General features: G+C 26.8%; 1 protein-coding gene across 2 annotated transcripts; it reads right to left on the minus strand.

The window, feature by feature from the left end:
• Nucleotides 1-26,126, minus strand: LOC107440559 (INO80 complex subunit D). Of its 2 annotated transcripts, none has more exons than XM_016053520.5 (12): nt 25,959-26,126; nt 22,067-22,155; nt 18,162-18,430; nt 13,974-14,911; nt 12,639-12,738; nt 10,738-10,968; nt 8,608-8,708; nt 7,724-7,857; nt 6,509-6,725; nt 5,302-5,439; nt 5,058-5,195; nt 1-2,952 (listed from the first exon to the last, which is right to left on the minus strand). In XM_016053520.5, exons 3-12 carry the CDS (start codon nt 18,380-18,382, stop codon nt 1,904-1,906), a joined length of 3,267 nt encoding a protein of 1,088 aa, XP_015909006.1. In that variant the 5' UTR covers nt 18,383-18,430; nt 22,067-22,155; nt 25,959-26,126; the 3' UTR covers nt 1-1,903. The 2 variants fall into 2 exon arrangements, with proteins under 2 accessions (XP_015909006.1, XP_087022057.1); XM_087165931.1 differs by having other exon boundaries at nt 25,885-26,054.
• Between the last annotated feature and the right edge of the window lie 182 nt (nt 26,127-26,308).

A 26,308-nucleotide genomic window follows, 5' to 3' on the forward strand; every position in this document is an offset into this window, starting at 1 on the left:
TTTTTAAGTAAATTATATTTTTTCAGAATGCTCTTTATAAAATGAAGTAAATTAGTGATAGAATAAATCCTTCTCTTGACTTAATTAAAATGCATCAATTGAATATCCTTTCCTAAATTCCTTCCTGTCACTTTGCCCTCTTTTAAATTAAGTTTTTATGAATTTTTATAAAAAGAAAAGTTTGAAATATCTCAGAAAAATTTTATTGAAATTTTAGTAAACGCAAATTTTTATTTTTATTCCTTAGACAAATATGAAACATATTACTTTCCAGATACTAAGTTTTGAAATTTAGAGTATATTTTCTTGTACAGCAAAACAGATTTGTTTGAATATGGGTACAGTATGAAATCTAAATAAATTTATGTTAACAATATTTATTTATTTTGTACAAAAAAAAAGGGAACATTGTAATGCAATCAAAGTAATGAATTCTTCCATTGTGTTTATTGATAAATTTTGATATAGGGCTAAAGCAAATTATTTTAAGTTTGATATGAAAAACAGTTCTTAAAAAGAGTACAAATAGCATTTATTAATTTTATATAAAAAAAATTACTCATCAGTAAAAGTAATTAAACTAATTAAAACAAATTATGTATTACAAAAGAAATTTTGTACACAACTAACTTGGTACAGATGGCTAGAACATTGCACTAGAAATAAGATCATTAAGATATTGTTTGGTTATAAGGGAAGCACAGAAGTGTAAAGGTATAAGAAATATAAGATTAAAAAACTAAGATATTGCAATTTTGCAAGTAGTTATTATTAATTAGAAAACAAACTTATGAGGATACAAATATTATTTCAAAATAATTGTTTAAAAAATCAAAACACTTTAAGAAAAATACGCTTTAAAGTATAAACAAATACAAATTGATGAGACAAAAAAGGAAAAAAAAAATTTCACACCTACAATTATATCACAGCACATCCATTACTTAATTTCATGATTTGAAGAAATCAAAAGTAACATTTGTTTGTTCAAACATTATCACTAGCTTTAAAAAAAGATCACAAAACAATAAGTGAACATTAAACAAATATTTACAAATTCAATAAATTAATAACATAAAATAAAGTTAACAAAATTTAATAACATACTAGACAGGAAAAACAATGTCACAAACATAAATACCAAATATAAAAACTATAATTAATTTGAATTATATAAATGAATCTGATAAATTTTTATACAATAATTTATTACGTTATTGTAACTATACAAACTATCTGAACACCAATTTCAGATCATTAATAAAATTTGTTTTTTAAACAGAATACTGTAAAGGAGCACCTAAATCAGATAGATTTGGTTTATTATGCTAGGATATATTAAGTGCCTTTCTTACATCAAACATTTTCTATAGAAAAAAACTTTTTTTTTAGGATTTTAAAGTGCATATAAAGATTAAACTAATAATAATAAAATTTATATATCATGCATTTAGCCAACCGTGTTAACATTAAAAATAAATATATGAAAATAGTTTGACAGTAGATTTTTGATGATGAAGATTTAATTTATTTTAAAATAAAGATAATTTAATTCAAAATAAAGTATTTGATGATCAATTCTGAAATACACTTATCTTAATAAAATGTGGATTAAAGAGTATGCATAGTTTTGAAAAATTGTAATTTAAAAGCTATTATACACTCTAAATACAATCACACACAATTACATGAGAGCTTTTACTTACACATTAAAAAACACATTCTGAGTTGAGCATGATACTATTATTAAGGTACACATACCCGTCCAAAATAAACTGCCAACAATTAGCTCAAAAGCCATCCTGCTTTTAGGCGTCAGGGGCAGCAAAATGTGCCAATACATTTCTAAATGCATGTCTATAATGGTACGGTCGAATTTCTGAACATTAAGCATGAGTAACTGCTAGGAAGCTCCTTCCTGAACTATCACTTTTACAGATCTAGGTTGCTGCAAGGATGATGCAGGTCTATTAGAAATACTTAAGTTGTGTACTGGCTGCTCGTTTGTGCCACATATCACATTTTCAGGATTGCAAATTGTAGTAGGCAACATTGAAGAATCAGTGGACCCAAGATTTATATCAGTGTTCAAGTCTTGGAGGGGATACTTTCCAACAAAAGTATTGGCATAAGATGTACCTCCTCCTTGAGATGTCAAAAGGAAACTATTGGGGTATGTTAATTGGGAAAGAGCAAGAACATCTGGTGAATTGAGCAACCACTGGTTATGGTTATTTACACCACCCGTACTAGGTATAAAATTGGCTTCTTCGGTATTATTATTTCCAGCAACGGGGGGCACAGCATAGGTTTGGGCTGTAGAAGAAGGGGTGTTGGAAGATGCAAGGTTATAATACAACGTAGAGAGTAAAGATCCATTAGAAAATAGTTTTCCCTCAGCTGTTCCTTGGTGAGAATTTGCATTAGCAAAGTTCAGGCTAGAAGAAGAGAGATTGGATGTAAATGATGGATCCAGCTGAATCGATTGCAATCCGGACAGTAAATCGGTTTGGCCATTGAGCATGTGTGGTTGGGACAAATCTGAATTTATTAATGGAACATTAATGGAGTTAGAGAGAATAGATGCTTCTGATGCCATAGGAATATTATTATGATCCAGACTTTCAGCATTAATAACAGATAAAGCTTGTGTTAGAGAATTTAAATCACTTGTGGAGAAGCTACTAGAAATAACATTCAAATTATCAATATGGTTATTAGTTAAATCAACGAAAGAATTTTCATCAATTGCACTTGTCAAATTTTCAGCACCCAATAAACCACCGTGAATTTCAATGGCACGTTCAAGTTCTTCAAGGTCTGGCCCATTAGATGAAGACAATTTTGCTAATGATTCTCTAGCTAAATGGACGTCTTTGGAAACAGCCGCAAGTGCTCTTTCTAATTCTTCAGTTTCTTCACGACTAGGGATATACTCTCCATTTCTAGTATCTAAGAGTAAAAAAAAAATTTTTTTTACACAACTAGTATAGAGAAGCCTGTTTTGCAAAGTATCATATCATGTTTTCAGTATCATCTAATGACTTATCGACTACCAAATCTAAAGCAAACGTAATACTTTTCACATTATCCAACTTATACAAGACTGTAAAATGATAATAAACCTATATTGCTAATTTCAATTATAAGACTTATAGGTAGTAAGGCTTAGAAATTTAAAATAATCCTGTAACTTAAACTAATGTTGCGATTTCAGTGACAGATCCTAACTTTTTGTAAAAGGCCTGTTTTTGAGAAACTGTGAATAATCCAGTAATAATTATCATAATTAATCCCAATTTTGTGAAAGTAAAACCGAATTTTAATAAAAATTTACTCATATTTTTCTGAATCCAAAATTAGCATAAAATAGAGTTTTTTGCCTGTTGAGAATAGTTGAAAATAATGTGTGAAAATAAGGTTCTGATTTAGTGAAAAAATATAACAATCATGTCTTTCAAGAAGTTTTAAAATATAAGCTAATAATACCATAATTTTTGCTTTTCAAAAGAAGAATATTATAATATTGGGTCTGTTTATAGGGTTTGTGAATAATCCTTTTATATGCTAAAAAATTTGATGTGTCCATTTTGTTCAAGAATATGGATCACAATGTGTGATCTTTAAATCGTGTAAATACAAATCGTGATGTGTTAAATTAACTTAAGGTGGGTAGAAAAGGGTTTTTTATGGAATAGAGATAGTGGAAACATATTTTTTACTGATTAAAACAGTTGGAAATTTATTTCATAAAACGAAATGCTTCTTTAATAAAAAATATTTTAAATAAATGGAAAGACTAATCTTTGTAAGTAGAAACTATTGGCATTCTTTATCTGTACACAATAACACACACCATATTCATTGCTTAGAATCTTTCTGCTTTAATAATTCTCCTCGAAAGGCAGCACAATGAAGAAAATGCAAGAGCTATCGCAAAGAAGCGAAGGCACTTCTCTCTTATCGTAGGATCAAACAAACGATGTGAAGCACAATTACCTCTTTAAAGTGACTTAAAGAAACATAATTTTACACCATATATAACATACATATATAATGTTTTAAATCTTGCTCAGTCACAGGGTCAAGATGTTTTCATAATGAAACATTTGTTTCATAATTTTATTGATCAGTATCTTATAATTTATATTATACAGTAGGGAACCGATTATCCGGAATGATCGGGACCATCGCTATTCCAGATAACTGATTTTTCCGGTTTTCTGAATCGCTTCAAAAAGCCGTTTTTTTATTGTTAAACCCAACTAAAAAAATTATTATTTGGAAATAATCTCAAAAATAAGAAAAAACGAAGAAGTAACACACTAATGATTATTTCCAAAATGATGGTAAGGTAAACATCTTTCAAAAAAGAAAGTAAAATCCTAAAATCTTATGAGGAAAAAAAAAATTTTTTTTTTTAAATGGCGGGAAAATTTATCGAATTTTGTTCCGGTTTTTTGGTTTTCCGGATAACGGGTTCTGTACTGTATTATTATTTTATTGATCAATTCAATTTATTTGATACTTAATTGATAATTTTATTTTATTTTTTGTTTGGTTACAAAATTTTCCTATTGGAGGCAACTTTTCAATAAAAAAAAACTAATGCTTTATGAAACAAAATAAATAATAAAACGTTCATTTTGGAATATGATAATTGAATAGATTCGCTTAGTGAAATGTAACTTGTAGGTACTTTCTATTGTCCACAGGAAAAAATTAGTTTAATTTCTTTTCAACAAGCTTTCACTCTCAGCCAATCATATCATTACGCTGTATCTCAAGTATCAAGTTGTTATCTCAAGTATCTTTCTATTTCTATATTAAACAGATTTTAGTCTAAGCAATTTAGTATCAAGTTAAATAATATGTGCTTTAAGGGACTGTAAAATTTTTCTGTTTTAGATGGACTCCATATTTCAGACATATCCCTTCTTAGACAGAGGTAACAAAATTTGAATTCCATATTTTACTCTCTCTACAATGTATGTACACTGTTGCATCTGATTATTATAAAAAATTTAAACTAAATGTAAATTCTAATTATACATTACCAACAAAAAGATCATTGAAAGCGTCATCAGGAATTTTATTTAGAACTTCAGTAAAATCATGTTCTTCTAATAATTTAGTTGCTTGATTAGCCAATTCAGCAGTGTCTAATGGTAATTCCAAAGTCTTTTCAATAGCACCTGAAGCAAAAAAAGAAGAAAAAATATTTTTTTTACAGCATTGGTCAAAAAGCAAGAAATTAATAAACACAGCAAATAAAATGTGAACAAAAATAAATTTAATTACCAGGAGAAAAGTCTTCCAAGTCGCTTTCCAATTCAGGACTTAAATCTGTATTCAACTCTTTATTTGAATTAGAAACAGTGATGGTTGTTTCAATAGGTTTATTCGTTTTATTATCAAATGTATTTAAGTTCGGCAAACCTGGAAGGAAAAAAAAACATATTATAAAACAAAATTAACATTTCCAGCAAAAATTTTTTAAAAGTTATTAAAGAAGAAATTAAAAAATCTTTAATTTGGAAAATTAAGTGTTGTAAGACGAATGTAAAGTTCGCGCAGGTTTGCTAATTCATGCCCTTAGTAGGAAAAAGGTCAGAGGTTCTAAAATTGGACAAAAAACAGGAAACTTATTCCAAAAATATGAAGTTAGGTTTTGAATATTAATGACTTACAGCTCTCTAATTATCAGACGTCTTATCAGAAATTATGGCTGATGTTTCCCAAAATAGAAATTTTTTTTATAGTGACGGAGAATTTTGCTAGTACAGTAAGGAACCGATTATCCAGAATGATCGGGACCATCGCTATTCCAGATACCTGATTTTTCCAGTTTTCTGAATCACTACAAAAAGCCGTTTTCTTCATTGTTAAACCCAACTTTAAAAAAAAAATATTTGGAAATAATCTTAAAAAGAAAAAACGATGAAGCAATACACTAATGATTATTTCCAAAATGATGGTAAGGTAAACATCTTTCAAAAAAGAAAGAAAAATCCTAAAATCTTATGAGGAAAAAGAATCTTTTTTTAAAAAATGGCAGAAAAATGTATCGAATTTCATTCCGGTTTTTTGGTTTTCCGATTTCTGGAAGACGGGTTCTGTACTGTAATATTAAAACAAATAATGGAATATCACTGTAGTATAAAGAATTGTACTATTCAGGGTAAAAACCTAAGGAAACCTTGTTGGAATATCAAACATAAGTTGGCAGTCACAAGAAACTGCCTCGCAAATGCATCTAAAGAATTGATTTCTTATTCAACTAAAAAAAATTATGATTTTAAAAAGCCTAGTTAATAACTAAAATAATGAAAGTTGGAAAAAATTCATTGTTGCAGTAACATATTTTATCAAGTAAACATATTTTAAAATATTGTTATTTGGTTTAATTGATTATCTTTTTCAATAATATTTTAGAAGTATCCATGTTGTTTAAATAATTAATGAGGTGTAAAATTCTATGAAAAACAATAATCAATGAAATTATTACCATTTTCAGTTTTAACAGGTACTGGAGATAATGGAGGTAAAGATGGAGGAGGTGGAGGCAATGGTGGAGGAGGGGGTAAAGATGGTGAAGCAGGACGGACAAGAACAGGTTTTTTCTTCTTTTTTCCTCTTTTAGGAGGCCTAGTTAATGCTGATGGCTTTGGTTTCTTGCGAGCTTTCTTAGCTTTTGGTTCTAACGCCATTTTATTATAGTTATCCTAAAAAAAAATACAGTACTTATTCAAAATGGACATCTATAAAAAGAAATTTAAAACAGTAAAAAACAGTTCCTCTATGAAAGAATTGAAATTTCAGACTTATCAGATTTCACACTTAATTCCCAGCAAAATCCAGATAATTATTTCAAAAATAATTATAAAATTTTTTTATAAGGTAAGTATTTTTAAAACAATTAGATAAAACAATTTAGTACAATAAATTTGAAATAAGATGTCATACAATAATAACAATTCTCATATTTTCGAATATGAGTTGATAAAAACTAATTGCTAATGATATAAACCATTAAGGCAGACTATAGAGTCATGTTGAAAATTCTTGAAGTTACTTAAAACCAATTGAAAAATTCTCAATCTTGTTTTAAAACTAACTTCTGCCAAAAATTTTATTTATTTATGAATAATGAACAAAAACTGCTTAATGAATAAGACCTATTTTCTCAATCTAGTCCTATTCATTATTTAAATTCAATTCATTCATCTTACATTTCAGGGCAGCATATTTTCATCGAAGATATATTCTTTTAGTTTCTTATAGGAAACATTTTTAAGAGTTACTTTAATGTAATTGTAAGCGCTTTTTTAAAATAATCATTTTTTACTACTCAGTTTAATTGTAATTGTGCCATCAAAAATAATAACTTCAGTTGTTATAAAGGATTTTTTTTCCTTGCATAATTCCATATTCTGCACTGCAATGCATAATTCTAAATGCCTATAAATGATAGATTTTATACATTTCTTTTAAGATAGTAACATTTATATTTATAGAAACTAATTCCTTTTTTTAAAAGAGAGGTCAAAGTAACTAACTAAAAAGTAACAAAAGTAACTGAGTTTAAAGTAGTAACTGAGTAACAATCTAATTTGTCTAACTGATATCAAATCTTTATAGTAAAGAGAGTTGATAAAATTGTTAAATAAAGTAACAATACTAATTTTGCATTTTAAAGCATTCAAGAACAATTTGTACTCACTCTCTTTTTCGCATGCTCAAAACACAAAGGAAGTTCATGGCATATATCAAACACCGGTACACAACATTGAGTATTATCTGAAAACTTGGCTGTACAATGTTCAAATAAGAGTTGATCAACATTATACATAATATCTTCATTTGATTAAGAAAATAAACCATTTAAATTAAAATTATTTATAACAAGAATTGATTTTAAAAAAAATATGCAGATTTATAGCATTTAAAAGAGAATGAACAGACATTCTTTATTTGTAACCCCGAAAAAAAGACATTTTTGATTTATAATTTAAAGACAGAAGACTTTTAACTTTAGATATTTAAAACAGTTAGGTCATCAGTTGTAAGAATTATCTTTGCTTCTCAGTGAAGTTGAAAACTAACAAGTGTTATTGAAAAAGAATAGTAAATGGGTTGCTTTAAATTATCAATAATAGAGAGATATGTCTGATATTGTTACTACAGTACTAATCACAATGTATGAAAAATAAATTTAACAATGTTACGAATGCAACTGAAAACTTTTTTAAAATTCTATCTTATTTTTGCACAGATTTAATCATGCAAGGTTTTGCAGCTTGGTGTAATCTGACAAAAGAAAAGGATAAAAAAACTATCATATTTAATTTGATTAATAAAATTATAAAAGTCAAGAATGGTATAACTAGTTCTTCAATACCTTGCAAACTGTTAACCAAGCAAATATTATTGAAAGATAAATAAAGCATGTTTTTTTTTTTTCAAAATTAATTATTAATAATAGATAAAAATTTGCCTCTACAACAATATCATAGTTATACTTGTACTCAAAATAAGCAAAAGAAGTGGTGAAAGGATTACCTTTAATAAAAACCAACACTAAACAAAATAATGAAAAAAGGATACGCCTTTTACAGTGCCACGTATAAGGAAGAGCATCATTTGTGCATGAAATATCATCCTTCTTGTAACAACAAGTTTTCTTCTCAACAATAGATGACTTATTCCTACAATAAAAAATAAAAACAGAAAAATTAGAGAAATATGATTTAAAATATAAAAAACACATCAAATTTGAGAGTAACAAAAATTATTTATTAATTAATAACTGTATTTATGTCCAGATTTAGGGAAGGGAAACAGGGATACACCAAATTACTAAGAACTTCCCTATCAATATAATTTAACTTTTAAAAACTTAATGAAAAAGCATATTATCATTAAAGAAAGCAATGAAAGATTCAATTATCTATCAAAAGGTCAAAAAAAGGGGAAGAAAAAAAAGCAGAATAGCAGTTAGCTAGAAAAAAAATCACTGTTTTCAGAATTCAGTTTAAATTTTCCTCTTCACATTAAACACATTTTCTGGCTTCAAAACACATTCAAAACTAAGTCTTATGAAATTTTTATGATTATTTTTCTAAACTAATTTATTTTAAAAAAATATTATTAAATTAATTATAGTTTGATATTATATTTGATTATAAATAACCAATTTATATAAAATCAACAAAAATATGGTTTTTCTTTCATTATGCAAATTTTTTTATACTTTTTTTTTCTTTAGCCAATTACTGTTATTAATTTAATTAAACATAACTTCAATTCAAAAATATTTTTTTTTAACAAAAATTAATTATAATACAAAATTGCGATTTAACTGGGTAATCTTACTCAAGCAAAAATTATACGTTATTCGAACTTTGAGAAGCTATTAGCCAAAAAAACATATTTATAATAAGAGACACAAGCAGAGAGTTTTCTTTCTCCATAAAAATATGGAAATTTCTTTTGGTATAAATGTATGCCCGAATGTGACATCTTCTCGTTGTGGCTCGATCAAATTAATTAAAACATATAAAAAGTAGTACTCATTAAATAATGCAGATAAATATATTTGTCATTCTCCCAATTTCCATATAAATTCACAGCATCATTCTACATTTTTTTTCCAATTAATTATCTATTCACATCTGCTATTGTCTCCAAAAATGGCAAAATTAACTTATCATAAAGTTTCACACTTGGGTAACATCAAAATGGTGATATTTTAAAGTACAAAAATAAATGATTAATGCAGGACGAAGACAAAATAAAGAATGAGCTTCATTCAAGAGTTCCTGGAAATTTTTTTTTATCCTAACTCATTCTAGAATTTCAATCAGTTTTTTCACCTCCCATTTAAGAATATGGGTAGTCACAAATAAATAAAATGATAGAGGTATTCGATTTGACTTATATTGATTATCAGTATGGACAGATACATTTATACAAATTAAAAAATTTAAATTTAATTACAATTTAAAATTTTTTAGGCCAGTTATTGCTAGCGCTACTGATTTCCACAGGGTTTTTAGAATTCTGGTTATTTCTCAGATGATATTATTTCTGCATATAAAATTTGAATTGCACATTTAAATAATCACTTTCGGAAGCAAATCAAAATTTACGCAAATAATATCATAGTGTTTTGATTGTACTTTCTACAATTATTGATTTTGATTTTCACAAGGATTTTAAAATCTAATTTTTTTAATACGATGTTTATTACAACAACTGGATCTCGAAACAAAACACGCATTTGAGTAACCCCTTTTTAAAGAGAGTGATTTCCTTGTCAATCTTTTCTTTTCAGTAGTTGTTGCAACGAATTTCGCAATTTTTGTTTTTTTCAAAATGTGATGATGATTTACAAAATGCGAAAAATTAGTGTTCTTCCCCTTCAAAGAATATCACCCATAATATTAGTATAAAAAAATATTACTTATTCTATTAAAAAAATATATATAAATTTATCCAAAGAGAACTTTTTTTTGTAAACACAACGCTTTTGTCACTTTAAGCTAGTAACATACATATTTGTTATTATTAAAAGTATCTTGCAGAAAGATATTAGTGCTAGAGACGTTTGTAGCAGAAAGCTGAAAAAATTTTGCCACAGGGTTAATGTATAGCATGCATGTGATAAACCCTTAAACAATAGATTAAATAAATATGCATTTCCATGTAATTGAACAGTTTAAACAGAAAACTTACATTTTAGCTTGAGTTGTCACTTGAGGAAACGTTGAATGATTGAATAAAATTTCAGTTGCTTGATTTGGATAAGCTCGGGCAGCCTCGACTAAAGGGTGAATAATTTCCCGTTGCCGCTTCTCCTGTTGCTTGTGCAAAGTACGTAACTGACAAAGTTGATGATAGCTTCTAGAAAGTTCTGATTTCAAATGTGCTTGCTGAATTGAACGAGGTACTGCACCATTAGGAAAACTAAAAAGACACGAAAACTTTTATTAGTACATTAAAAATCCAACAGATATTCTGAATGTAAATAAAATTACAAGACAGTAACAGATGTAAATCAAATTAGTTATGCAAAAAATGCTAAGTTAAATGATGTAAATAAAAGTTAAATAATGTATCATGCGAGGGTTGCTGCTGATTTAACCCTACCTCATCTCCTGGGTGGCAAGGGTTAGTTAAACTTTGAATAATTTAATAGAAGATGTTTAAAAATTATATTGGCCTTTTTTTTCTCTTTTTTTGGAAGGTAGAATCTATTATATCCCTTACTTTACATTCAAAATACATTGATGAATGAGTTTGACAAATAAGTTTTGTAGAAATAGAGTTTTTACAGTATGAGCTAATATATTTGGTTATCAGCAAGACTGGTAGGAACTTTTTTCGGTACTTTTTAATAAGCTGGGAGCAATGAAATTCAAAATTTCTCTTCATTCTACTTAATTTTTATGCATTTTAAAAAATTAATAAAAGTTAGCAGAGATCTAATTTTTTTTTTTTTTTTTTTTTTTTGGCAATTTTCTCTTGTGCCCAGCTAACCAATATTACCTCTTTTTCTAATGAAAAAACTTACCATGACCATTTGGGACGAGATTTTTCAGATGAGACTCAAATATAAAATGTTTTGAACATGAATTGTGCAAGAATGTTTATTATGTTATTTTATAGTCGCACAAGAATGTGGCTCAGTAATTCCATGATTTTTCATAGATCTAAAGTGAAAAAGCGCGAGAAGGCAATTAAGTTACTAGTGACGAAGAGGATAGCGATTCACCAACGATGAAATTAACAAGAGAAATAAAAATTTCTTTTGCTCTTAGGGAGAAAAAAAATTGGCAATGTTTAGTTGTTCCCTGAGATCAGTGAAAATTCAAAGTGATTTTTCGGTTTGATTACAAAGAGTGGAAAATGAAGCCTGAAATTGAGAATATCTTGAAAAATGCAACAAATGCATGAAAGTGGAAGAATCCTTCCCACCGAATCCAGCTCAAAATACACAAACACAAACCCGATAGTATTTCTTTAAACATGTAAAATTATTGGCACTTTAAAATATTACAGACCCACGGTACGTCTGAATGGATTGTGGTTGAATGAATTGTGAATACATTGAATAGAACAATGTGGAAGTCACACTTTTTGAATAATTCTAAGTGAAAATCGATATGGTTAAGAAAAATTATTTCATTTTGGAAAAGGGAAATTTAAGCACTTTTCAATAAACCAATAAAAAAACACCTTTAAAGGCTTTTAAAAAATGAAAATAAGCACCTTTAAGCACTTTTTAAAAACGTTACATACCATGATAGAAAAGCCTTTTAAACTTAAACAAGTAATCATATATTTACACAAAAAATATAGCTCTCTTTTCCCCTAACTCAATCAGTTTCTTTATATATTTTAAGCTTATATTTTATTAGGATATCAGTTTAATGGTTAATTTTTTATTTTTAAAATTTTCTTTTTGAACCATCATGGATACCTAACAACTGATTGAATTGTTTGTTGGTACACAATCAATTTAAAAAATATGGTGAATAAGCATACTGTCTTTACATTTGTCAAAAAATCACTTTCAGATAATAATATCATGCAAAATTACTACAATGAAAAAATATAAATAAATTAATAAATACCCTAAATTTCGCCCATCAGAGAGATAAAACTTTGATAATTGACTATAAAAATTTATATCATCTTCACTATCACTGCTTTCACTTCCTGAAGAATCAAAACCTAAAATACAGATATTTTTTGAAAACAAACATTAGAACGAAAAAAACAATAAATGATACATACAAAACAGTCTAATGTAAAAAATATTAAGAATATTCAGAATATTAACTGAAAAGTTGGAAACATAATTTTTATGTACATGTAAGAATATAGGTAGCATACAAAATATAATGCGCACACAAAATGTAGGTAGCATAAAGGTAATACTTATTTACTAATGTTTATAAATATAAAAATGCAAAATCAAATAAAATTATCATGATATTTAATCAAAACAATTAATCCATTTTCAAACGGTGGCACAAAAAAAAAATTCTGCCTGGATATTAAGAGTAGCCACTATCTAGGAAAAATATATCATATGGCAGAGATGGCAAATATTTTCCTAATTACAAAATTAATACAGAATTAAAAGTGCAATTCCTGAAATCTAGCTTTTTATTTTACTTTAAAAATTTTGAGCACTATAATTTACATGAGATATTTTAAGAAGTGAAAATATTGTACCATGGAAAAATATGAGTGCAATATTATTTATTACAAACTTTTGAGATTCTCTATTGCTGATTACCTTTTTAATCTGTTTTTAAAAATAGTAATTCTAATTTCTTTTTTTTTTCCACTTCTCTACAAGAAAAATGGAGAAAAAATAGTAATTTTAGCTACATTTGTTAAAAAGAATTTATACACAATTCAGATGTTTCGGATTGAAAATATCAGTGTTTCATAGTAATTAATTTAAAAATATTAGTGAAGATATACGCAAAAATATTTTGTGAACATATTCAAAACATCACAATAATTATGGTGCATTGAATTGGTCCATTACTTTTGTATTGAGCCACCTCTTTTTGTATGAGTGACAAGCATAACTAGTTTCAAGGAATTTATGAACAAAATTTGCAAATAACATGCCAATCAATCATAGCCGCTGTAAGAAATAACATTGCTGACAAAGAATTGAAGACAAGGTATCTGCTTCATTTTAGATTTTTAAATTCATGACTTTTCATGATTTTCCACGACTAATTCCAAGAATTTTTCATGACTTAACGAAGTAGACAAAAACGCAACAATAAATTAAAAAAAGCATTGATCTTTTACTTACTTCTCAGAAATACATATTTATTGTTCTTCTTTCTATCTTTAAGTAACCTTTGCAACTTTCGAAGTGCAACTGGAATATGGATCAATAATAATTTTATTATTAAATTAATAAATTATATTTTACTTACTTCTAGGAAATACATATTTATTGTTCTTCTTTCTATCTTTAAGTAACCTTTGCAATTTTCGAAGTGCAACTGGAATCTTTACATTGGTCTTTTGCAATTTAGCCTGATGAATCTCTGAAACCCCTCTAGAACTTGTATCACTATGTGTTGTAGATGACTTCTCAGGGTCACAAAAGTATTTTTCAGAAGATTCACAAGATGTGACACCAGAAGATAATCTCGAATCAACTTGAATATTTGAAGGTGGATTCGGAGAAGGGATATAATTAGATATTAAAGAGTCTTCAGATCTTGCTTGATCTTCTGAGTGTTCTATTTTAATTATTAAATTATTCTTTGGAAGAACAGGAATCATTTTAGGATCTGATTCACTAGATTCAGAATTAATACTGCCTATATCTATTGGGGATGAGGGACTACTTTTATTGTTTCCCATAGACGTTAATTGTGGATTAATTAAAGACATTAAACACTGACTAGCATCTTGAGTTTTTTTCTGTTTATCTAATAGCTTATTTTGGGCAATTTTTGCTTGCAACCTATTCATTGTTTTGGATAAAGTAGGTGAAGTGCTCTTTATTGCATTGTCTATGGAAGGAGGGATTTTAATTAATGTTTGCTCAGTCTTTAATTTCGACTCTAATGGTGACACATCAGAGGAAATTTTTTGTGATGAATTCCAAGCATTTCTGAGAATGGGTGTAGCTGAATATCCAATAACACAATTTTCGCTTTCAGAAAATGTATCAGGAAAGGCATATGGATCATCAGAATTAAAAGTATCATCATTACATGTCTCACCATTTTCTTTAGTTAGTAAAATTTTTAAACGTTCAGAAAATTTCAACTTTCCTTCAGGTTGTACTTCTTTTTCTTTTTTAATTTTACGTTCTTTTTTTGGCAGCATCCCAGCAACTTGCATATGACTGTTGCAAAACCTGCAGAAGAAAAGATCACTTTCTCAATATATTTCAACACTTCAACAACAACTCAATATATTCAACAACACTTCTTTTTACATAGTAGGAATATAGACTTTGAAAATGGTTAATGAAGCTATTTTCTACCACTCTAAATAAAAAAAAGCATATTATTTTGAAGCACAATGATTATAAAACTAAATTAGTTTAATGAATAATAATAAATTTTGTTCATTAAACTAAAAAGATAATTAAAAACAAATACTGCATATTTTTGTCTAACAAGGGAAATAAATATCTGAAAAATTTTGACTGAAATAAAACCAAGTTTAAATTAAAGCGCATGGTCAAAAACAAAGAATGGAGTTCAAATCTATAGTAATAGCGGTCTATTGGTGAAGATATGATCCTTCAAAGTTTCAGTTTATTCAATATAAAATAATAATAAAACCAAAGGGGATTTGCCTTCATTGTCAAATGGTGAAGACTCCTCATGAGAATTTTTAAAGTCTCATTAGACTTGCTTATGAGAATTCTCAAATTAAATTTCCTTCTTACTTTTCTTTGTTTATTTAATATTATACACCAAAAACCTATTTATATACTTTAGTGGTAAATCTTCAATTTTTTAAACTGAAAAATTTAGATTTTATCTTTTGATTTGGAATACATTTTTTTTTAAAAAATCATTAATTAATTTTAATTTTGGTCTGAAATTCTTTTTTATAAAACAGAATATTTGAAATTTTTATTTAAATTAAATTAGAAAAATTTATATATATATATATATATATATATATATATATATATATATATATATATATATATATATATATATATATATATATATATATCAGGGATGAGATTAGCCAAAAGGCAAAAAGGCTGAATTTCCACGATAGTAAATTTTACGCAAGTGCAACCCTTTAATAATAAATTCCAGGCAGTTTAAGATAATAAATAATGTGTTGACATACAATTGTGTACTAATCTATTATTATATAAATGATTCCATTGATACTTAACATTTAGTGAAAATAAAAATCACCAATTGAAAAAATAAAGCTGGAAATTATATTTTCCCTCAGTTCACATAAGAGACAATTATTACTTGAAAAACTACCTGGTTTAGCAAATTAAAACTACTGAGAATATACATTAATATTTCATTTCTTTTAATAAATACTGTTATGTGATTTATAGTAAATATATCAGTAATATTACTTTTTAAATTATATTGAAAACAAAAACTTTAACAATGGACCGAATCATTATGTTCATATCATAGTCTAATCTAAGTAGAGCCCTCTGAAACATATCAATAACAGTGAAGTAGAAATATATTGTAACTCCTTAACATACAAAAATTGCTATTTCAGTTTGAAAAATTACATGACAATCAACAACTGATTAGATAATTGTTTTTCATTTGATAAGAATTTTGCATTTTACAGCATAAATAACAGCAATTATAAATAAAATTTTGATGATGAGTTAATTACTCTTTTAAAAAAAAAAATATAATAAATAAATTAAATCCCTTTTTAAGTGATTGCTTTTGTTTGCTATATCTTTTATGTTTGTTATAATCAGTCGTTAGTCCATCTTCAAACATCTTGTGACAAATCCTATTTTTTCTTCTTTGCAAGCACAGAATGTAAGTTTTGAATATATTCCCTTCCAGTTTCTCTGATGTTGTAACACTTACATATACTAATAATCGTCGTTAGAAGAACAGTCACCTTTATAGTAATTAATTTTTAAAAAATTACATCTTACAAGAATCGTGATAGTTGATCTTAAAATTGCGTGAATATGAATAACAATTATGGATTTTGAAATCACATGAATATGAAACAAGATATACGATTTTAAAAATGAGAAAATAAAAACTGGGATATAGAATTTTTAAAACGCGTAAATACAAATCACGATTCATAATTTTTAGATAGCCTAAATACGAATCATGATGCGTAATTTTTAGATTGCATAAATAAGAATTATGATTCATAATTTTTAGAGTGCGTGAATGCGAATCCCAATGCCTTATTTTAAAATCACGTATAGATACGAAAATCAATGGTTGATATTATAAACCGCATGAGCAAATCAAGACATTGAATTTTAAACTTGAGTGAATACGAATCGCTACATAGGTTTTTAAAAAGGCGTAAATATGAATCACAATATCGGATTCTTAAATCTCGTAAATAAGAATCGCAATGTACAATATTCAAATCGCGTGAATAAGAATCGCAACACGCAAATATGAAAAGCTATGTTTGATATTAAAATCGTATGAATAAGAATCGAGATATTAGCAGATTCCAGGCTTGGGACATTTAAAAGGTTTGTAAGAAGCAGCGTCGTTTGAACTACGAAAATCGGATTTATCTGGAGGGCGGGTAAAAAATTCGGTAAATCTTATCTGCTGCGTGTAAAAGGGGAGAAAATAGCTAAAATAAGTAAAAATGAGAAAGGATTGGTAGGTATGTAGTTCGAATTTTCTGTTTCTCTTTGAAAATCGGTGAATTTTCTGAAAAAGCAGAATACCTATAAAAAAAAGTGAAATTTTTAGAAAATCTGAATTTCTGATAAAAAAGCTGAAATTCAAGAGATAAAAGTGAAAAAAGCGGAAATCCGCTAAAAAGCGGAAAAATCTCATCCCTGACATATATATATATATATTCATTTTTTAATTTTTAATCTTAATAAATCCTCTTAAAATATGTTAAATTTACCACACATTAGTCAGTTGAAATATGTCAATAAAAAGGTGATTTAATAAAATGCTAATGTTTGATCCTTTCTTTAAAATGAGTACTCAGGAAACTATTAATAATGTGTCTTAGAAAAATCACTCCATCTCATGTGATATTTTGTAACAAAATTGTATTCTTAAAAATATGAGATATTGTATTCATATTATTATCTCATAAAAATATGAGAATGTCCAAATTACATTTATGTGGTGTACAATAAAAATGAAATGAAATAATTTTACAAACAAGTTGTTCAATTTAAGAAGGTTTATCATTAAAAAATTTATAACTAAAACCATGTACTTACATTACATGCAATTAGAACTTTTCTTAAAATTGAAAATTAACTCTTTTAAACACTAGACTAAATATAAAAATTAAAAACTTTAACTTTTTTGCTTAATTTCATTTTTCACTTTTATGCAAGCAACGCCAATGAATAAAGTTAAACAATGACACTAAATTTAATCAAACAAATTACTGAAATTTGTAAACAGATTACTTACTCTCTATTCTCATTGGAAGGAATAGGATTGGTACATTTTTGTTTATTGTAGCGGGCAACATGGGCACACTGTTTGAAAGGAGCAGATTTATCCTCCAAAATATGACGTATGCAAAACGCATAGCCATTGATACGCTTTTGTTTGCAAAGCTTGGCACTATAAGAACACAGAGGCTTTTTATTCACAGGCGAGAAATGGATATGTTTCCCTTCAAACATCATGAGTCAAATCTTAAGACAGGCTCACGATTTGCCTGCTGTTAAAGAAAGCTAGTAAAAGAAGGAAACACAATAAATATATTATGAGTAAATAACAATTAGAAACAATACATTTAAACTATTTTGATAAGCACATTGCTACAAAATTTAAATAAAAACATTCAATACTATATGTGTGATTGTTCAATCACATAAAAAGTTCATAGACATTTTATTCCAATTATAGTTTTATTTTAATGGGCGATATGCCTCATTTTTGTAATTGAAATATATGATTTGTAAGCAGCAAAAATATGAATTCTGATGAACAAATTAATAAGAAATTATAATATGTGATTTTTAAGTTTTTACAATACAGATCAGGATGCAAGAATTGTAATAACATGATATATAAATATAAATATATAAACAAACTAAATATATAAACATAAATATAATAACAAGCAAATATTATAACATAAATATATAAACAAAGTAATATCAATTGTGTTGTTAGATTTGTAATTACCATGCTGGATTATATCATTTCACCCCAGGACATATTATCCACAAACGACACACTGTGCTTTGTTTATAATGATATTACTCTGTGTGACTAGTAAACTGCCTTAATACAAATTGGAATGTTGGCACATCATTTAAAATGACAGCAGAATGTCATTGAATTCAGAGAAAATAAAAATTCATGACCACAAACATTAATCAATTTGTGAAATTTCACTATCTAATTAATAGAAAAAATGTCAGTTAAAAACTTTCAGTTGAGAACTAAAAAATTTTTAAATAATTTAATATTTCAGAAGATAAAAAGCTCAAATTATTAAAAAAAAAAATTAAAACATTAATTAAATTTAAATGTATATTATGAATAATGAAAAGTAAGTTTCTCATTTAGATAATCAATTAAATTTGGGATCAGAAAATATGTTAAAGACATTCAAAAATATGTACAAGAGAAATAAGAAATATGAATGCAATAAGGCTTTATGAAAGGGCAACAGAGTTAAGACTGTAGAAAAACAGAGAATTACTATAGAGCAGGGGTTTCCAACTTATATGAGGCTGGGGGATGCAATTAAAACACCAGTCATATGGCGGGCCGCAACTTTATCAAAATTTTATATAGGACTCTTTTATGTTTGGCAGAAACATTAAATATTAATGTCAGATTTTTATAAAGTTGTATAAAACAAAAGTATTGAATTACAAATTAAAATAAGTAGATTTTTACTTGAGAAAAAAAAAATTTTTTGCACTATTGGTTTGTTAAATACCACAGAAATGAAGAAATTAGGGGTTTTTTTAACGAAGAAAAGTATTTTAAACTCATATAGATTTTTTTACGAAAAATGTCGGCAAAAATGACAAGAAATATATTTTAGTTCGCGGCCGGATGTGGCCCGCGGTCTGCCAGTTGGTAACCACTACAATAGAGTAACAGAATTTAGGGACTTTTAACAGGAGGGCTGCAATTGATAGGTGGTATTTTATGTGCCCAATGACAGTTGTATGCAAACATAAAATGTTTTAAGTATGGGAACTGTATTCTGATCGATTTTTTTATTTTTATGACTTTCAATTATATTAAAACCATTTAGACTCAATGGCAACCTTATTTTAAGTTAATACTATAATTACTACGAAAAAAATGTTTCCATTTTTCAATCTATGATTTAAGGTTATGATTCCCATTTTATAATTTTGAATGTAACAGATGTAGTATAAGGAACCATTAAGTTCCTTATACTACATCTGTTTACATTTTAAAAATAATTCATATTTTTTGAGAAAATAGTCTCTCCTAAAGTTTAGTCTGGCTAGTACCTTTAGAATTGAAGTTTCCTGCCTTACTTTAAGAACATTAGCATTATCTACATAAAATAAGCAAATATAATTCAATTAAAGACTGCAGTTTCTGAATATTAAAGCAAAGTGAGAAAAACATTAACATTTAGGTACTATGAAAAATATGTTTAAAACCAGCATTCAGATTTTATGTAAAAACAGCACGCATGAAGTATTGAAACATTTATTAAACATGCATGAAAAAAACCCAATATGCATTGTCAATATAATATTTACCTACTAGGGATCCCTACTTTTAGGATTGATTTACATTTTGAGCTTGTTTGATTCGCTTATTGGACACATGGCAGATTTTAAATTATACGACACAATGCGACAAAATGCACCCGATTGTAATCTGAGATACCGGGACTAGAAAGATACTTTGCAGAAAAAAGCCAGCGTTTCCACTCAACAACACAATAGCATTTATGTCAGCTTCGATATAGCAACATCAATTATGGAAACGACATGCCAGATGATCATCTCTGCATCCCATGAAATAATACAAGTATTTTTCCCCTTTTGCATATGCTTTTACTCTTTGTCCGTATTTCACTAAGGAAACTGGTGCCTGTTAAAATTAATACATGGACGTTTTTCATTCTTAACTTGTTTTATACATTTGTTTTTTTTCCCCTAAACTTTCTGCTAATATGGTCTTCAAAAAAAAATAAATTATACAATTACACTTAATATTGTATTATCCACAATAGATAAACATTTGTCCTAAATTTTTGATAAATCTAAAATTATTGTAATAATACATAACATGTTACAAAAAATCTATTGTTTATAAGTTTTTCCACTTATAAACTACAATGGATATCATCACAAGCAAACCTCTTTATTTACAACATTAACATTTATTTGAAATTTATAAACATTGGTGGGATCACTATTATAGTTTGTTTTGAAAAATCTTTAAGAAAATCATTATAATTTCTACTACATCCACAAAATTATCAAGCAAGCTTTTAATAATGATTTTGTTTTAAAAAATCACTATTCACAAAGATCAGCAATAATTTTTTTTTTCTGGCTCAAGCAAACCATATCAGGGAAATAAACTGAGCTATCTACTGAACTATCCGACATTGACGTAATCGCTCCATCAAGTCGTTAGTTGATTTGACTACAGTCGCGTTGTTTAATGATAAAGCCTCTCATAGATCAACTTGCATAACAAGAAATATCAAGCACAAATACATTACATTTGAAAGGCTTATTAGATTTCTTTCCATTTCATGCTTATGACTGCTTACTTACTTAACATTTCAGTCATTTGCCAGTTTTTCACAAATGTGAAAAAAGAAATCTCATCAATTTGAGAACAATATATCTACCAACAAATTCAAACATTAGTGTTTTATATAATATATATATGTTTCCCCTAAACATAAAGTCCAAAACTACAACACAACAGTTAACAAATATTCGCCATCTGAATTGTGGGTATGACAAGAGCAATTTGCAGTCCAAAAATGTATTCAAGTGCTTGAAACCTACAATTTTGAAAATAGCCTATGAAACCAACTAAAGACTAACTTGAAACTAATTTGAATTCCATTAATTGTTTTCTATAAAATATATTCTTAATAACATGATCCCCATTTTAAAAATGGTTTAATGAATATTATTAACTTAATAATGCTAATTTTTCAAGCTCACAGCATTAAATCTATAGTATATATTAGCTTTAGACAGTTGAAAGAAAGGCTTTGGATAGTTTCCTTTTAGATTTAGACAAATAGTACAATATTTAAATTCAAACTACATTAGAAACAAGCACTAACAAAATAGATTAGACATTTAGTTAACTATATTTTAACAACATATTACCTCCATTTCATAAATTTTCACAGCATTTTACTTGGATTTCATTCTCTACAGACTTAAACAAAAAAGAAACGTGAAGAAATTGTAGATTTCTAAAAGTAGAAAAAAACATTGAAAATTAATACCATTTTCATATCTATATAAAAAGAATTAATTATTTTTCTACAATGGCAAATAGATATAATTAGTAAATCAAATCAATATAAAAATATTAATTGATGAACATTAATATTCTATCAAATGAAATTTCAGTTATTATACAATAAAGGTTGACTTATCACTGTTAAAAATAGATTTATATTGTTAAAAACCTATGATAACAGTGAAAGAAGAGAATAACATAAAGCAAAGTAAGCTACAAGTAAATTTTTATTAAGTTTTAAAAGCACATTTAAAGTGAATGAAAAATTTAAATATTAATTTTATTAGAAATATAAATTATAATTCAATGACATTATTACTTCAATTTTAAGACTTCCTCACTTATTTATTACTTATATAATAATTTTAAAATTCATTGGAAAAAAATAAATAATAAAATTTAAAATTAAAAAATTTAAAAAGTAAAATTAAATGTACCTAAAGCTTAATTTATGTTTTTAATATAGTTTCTTTTATGCTTTTTTAACAAATTAATTAAGGTTTTAAGAGTTTCCAATAAAAGTTTTTATCAACACTGAACAGCTTACAAGCTTCAAATCAATACATAGAAAAATTTTACATTACTAATGTATTCAAAAAAATAACCAGAATCAAATTCCTTCACATTAATATTTATTAAAATTTTTAAAAGAGTTTAAAATATTCATAATCAATTAATTTTAAAGTAGAGTTTCAATTCTCTTGAAACGAAAACACAATGAATGTGCCAATTAACATTTTTGCAAAAAAATAATAATTTTAGTGGGCAATTCTTTAATACATAATTTAAAAATTCTATGATATGATTACTGTATGACTGGAAACAATCTTTTGTAAAATCACATGATGTGAATCAGTAATTGTAAAACTACAAAACTCCATCTGAAAAGATTTGCGATTGCATTTGTTGAGAATAAGAAATAAACATGTCCCCTGAATTCATAATCATAAATATTTAATAATGTAAAATTATTAATAGAGTTTTCTTTTAATAGAATGACCGAATTCTCAAAAAGGTAAAAACAATTAATCATCTGGTTAAAACTATATGCCTGAACAAGGTATATAACTTATACTCTACCAGTTAGGCATTAAGTTATTAGTAGTATGGAATAATAATCTCAAAATTTACAATCAGTTTTGTTAATATACAGTACAGAACCCGTTATCCGGAAATCAGAAAACCAAAACACCAGAACGAAATTCGATAAATTTTCTCGCCACTTTTTTTAAAAAGTTTTTTTTTCCTCATAAGATTTTACGATTTTTCTTTCTTTTTTTAAAGATGTTTACCTTACCATCATTTTGGAAATAATAATTAGTGTATTACTTCATCGTTTTTTCTTATTTTTGAGATTATTTCCAAATTTTTTATTAATTTTTTTAGTTGGGTTTAACAATAAAAAAACGGCTTTTTGTAGCGATTCAGAAAACCAGAAAAATCAGTTATCCGGAATAGAGATGGTCCCGACCGTTCCGGATAATCGGTTCCCTACTGTACAATAATGTTCACCAATTAAATAAAAAAAATTATTAACTTTGTATTTTGGAATAATATTTTTAATGTTCCTAGCAATAGAAATTAAAAAAAAGTTTTAGATTTTTTTAAATATTAATGAAGTTGTAACTTTTTTCGTTGCAAAGGAGCCTTTTGGCTGCCAGCATGGCTAAAACATTCCTTGTGAAGAGAGATAAATTTCTTATTTTTCTTGGGAGGAGAGAACCTGGGCAAATACACAGTCATACCTCTATAATATACTAGAAAAATATTTGCGGAAATGTTTCACTATTAACTAAAAAAGAAAAAAAAATCTGCCTATTTAAAGAAAGTTTGTCTTTTTTTAATACACACACAAAAAAAAAGAGACCAATTTTAACACTTTTTCTTACCAATGCGAACAAGATTTAAAATTAAATTAGCATGATGTTAAATCAGACATTGTGATCTCTATTTATGCAATATATCAAATATCGTATTCACTAGATTTAAAAGTTGCTATTAAGATTTGTGTTCAAGCGACTTAAAAATGATACATCTGACTTAGCATTCACATGATTTTAAAATCAAACACAGAGATTCGTATAAATGTTATATTAAAGTCAAATATAGATATTCATATTCATGCGATTTTAAAATTAACATCGAGATTCGTATTAACACGACTTTAAAATCAAACATTGAGATTCGCATTCAATAGATTTTAAAATCAAATATTGAGTTTCGTATTCAAGCACTTTTAATATTAAATATGGAGATTCATATTCACGGGATTTAAAAATCACACATAAAGATTCATATTCATACAATTAAAATAAATAAATAAAGCACTTCTTGCATCGATATTTTCATAAAAACTTTCATAACATTCTGTGGATAATTGCTTCCTACAAACGCCTTTTTCATTCTCAGATTTCAAGTAGGTATTTCCTTCAATTATTTAAAGAGTGTTTTTGGATTTCTATTTTTAGCTTTTTTGGTTTACCTTATTCATTACTGTTATATGAAGCACTATTGAGTTCTATTAAAATTTTTAAAAAATCTCTGATTACCAAACTAATTTTATTAGATGGCAATGAAAGGGTAAAAACTATTTACAAGAATAAATTCATGTGAGCAGGAAGATTTTAAATTGAGATTTTGTGTTCACAGAAAACTTTTCACTTTACCTAAGTCTGTACATATTATAGCTTAAAGATATTGAAATAATTTTTTTTCTCCACACACAGTATGATAGAAAATATGTAAACATAAAATTTGTTTTAAAAAGCTAACACGCAAATAAAATCATTATACAGCTTCATATGATTTTTATTGGGCAGTTAAAAAGTATGATTTTTATTAGTACTCATTCCTTTTATATCAATAATTTTCAGTATTCATAACTCCTTTTTTATCATTCTTAAGTTATATTTTTAAAAAAAACCTACTTAAGTATGGGCCTTATTGGATTTTTTTTTTCCTGAGCTCACACTCTCAGGGCCCTGTTCTTAATTTTTAAGATGGCTTTAACAACCAAAAATAATAACATATCTTATAGGATTACCTTCTTCTACTTTATAAATATGTGTAAAAACATTAAGATTTCAGGATTAAAACAAATTCTACGATTGATCTATTTGAATCTGCTTTTATAATGTTTAATTGTCAACTCATTGATCACTTATTCTTATAATCATAATAGAGGAAAAAATTATATGTAACCGAAAGTCCATAAAAAAATCGAAAACAAACATATATAAATAAAATTCAAAATAAACGTTCATCCATTAAAATAATACAGCTTTAGTGGTTAGTTTTATAAAACGTCTTAATAATTGTCCGCCTAGTCCCGAAATGTTCAAACAAATCAAAACCATATTAAAAGGGAAAAAATCCTCTGATTACGTCACATATCAGTAAATGTTCTGCCAAATTATGCTATTTTAAAAAAAGTACATATTCAAGATTTAAGCCATTATTTAAAGTCTCAAAATGTAAACATCAGAACACTCATTCAACAACGTTATTGTTTACATAAAATTCAAAATATACATTCCTAAAAGATCCATCGAACCTTTGTCTAATCAATCAATAATTGTGATAAACTATTTTACTTTAAAGATATTCTGCTTCAAATACAATACGTTGAGTATATTTATTTAATAAAAACTTATTTAAAAAGACATGAAAAGATATACACCAGTGTTAAGCCTACGTCCTGAAGAAATCTTTTAATTATCAAAAATATTAGATAATTAGGTTCATCACACTTACACAGCTCAATTAAGTTTTTTGCCTTGATGGATCATGCAAAATTAACATAAAATATTCCACAAAAATATCCTATATGACACATCAACTATATATAAACAAACAAATTTTTAGTCCATCACATACTGCCAGAGATCAATCACAACAAATAATATGGCGGACTATTTGTTTTTTGTTATTATTTGCTTTCTAGCAAAATTTTCTCATAAGAAAATAATAAAACTTAATTTTGGCAAATAAATAAATAAAATAGCACGTAACGAAAAATTCTTAAAATTTTAAAAATCTTAAAACATCAATTTCAACCAAAAATTTTTTGGCTTATCATATAGCACATACTTTTCACTCATCTT

The sequence above is a fragment of the Parasteatoda tepidariorum genome, chromosome 6, assembly GCF_982258835.1.
Source record: "Parasteatoda tepidariorum strain Cologne lab strain chromosome 6, Ptep-v5.0, whole genome shotgun sequence".
NCBI classification, from domain to species: domain Eukaryota; kingdom Metazoa; phylum Arthropoda; class Arachnida; order Araneae; family Theridiidae; genus Parasteatoda; species Parasteatoda tepidariorum.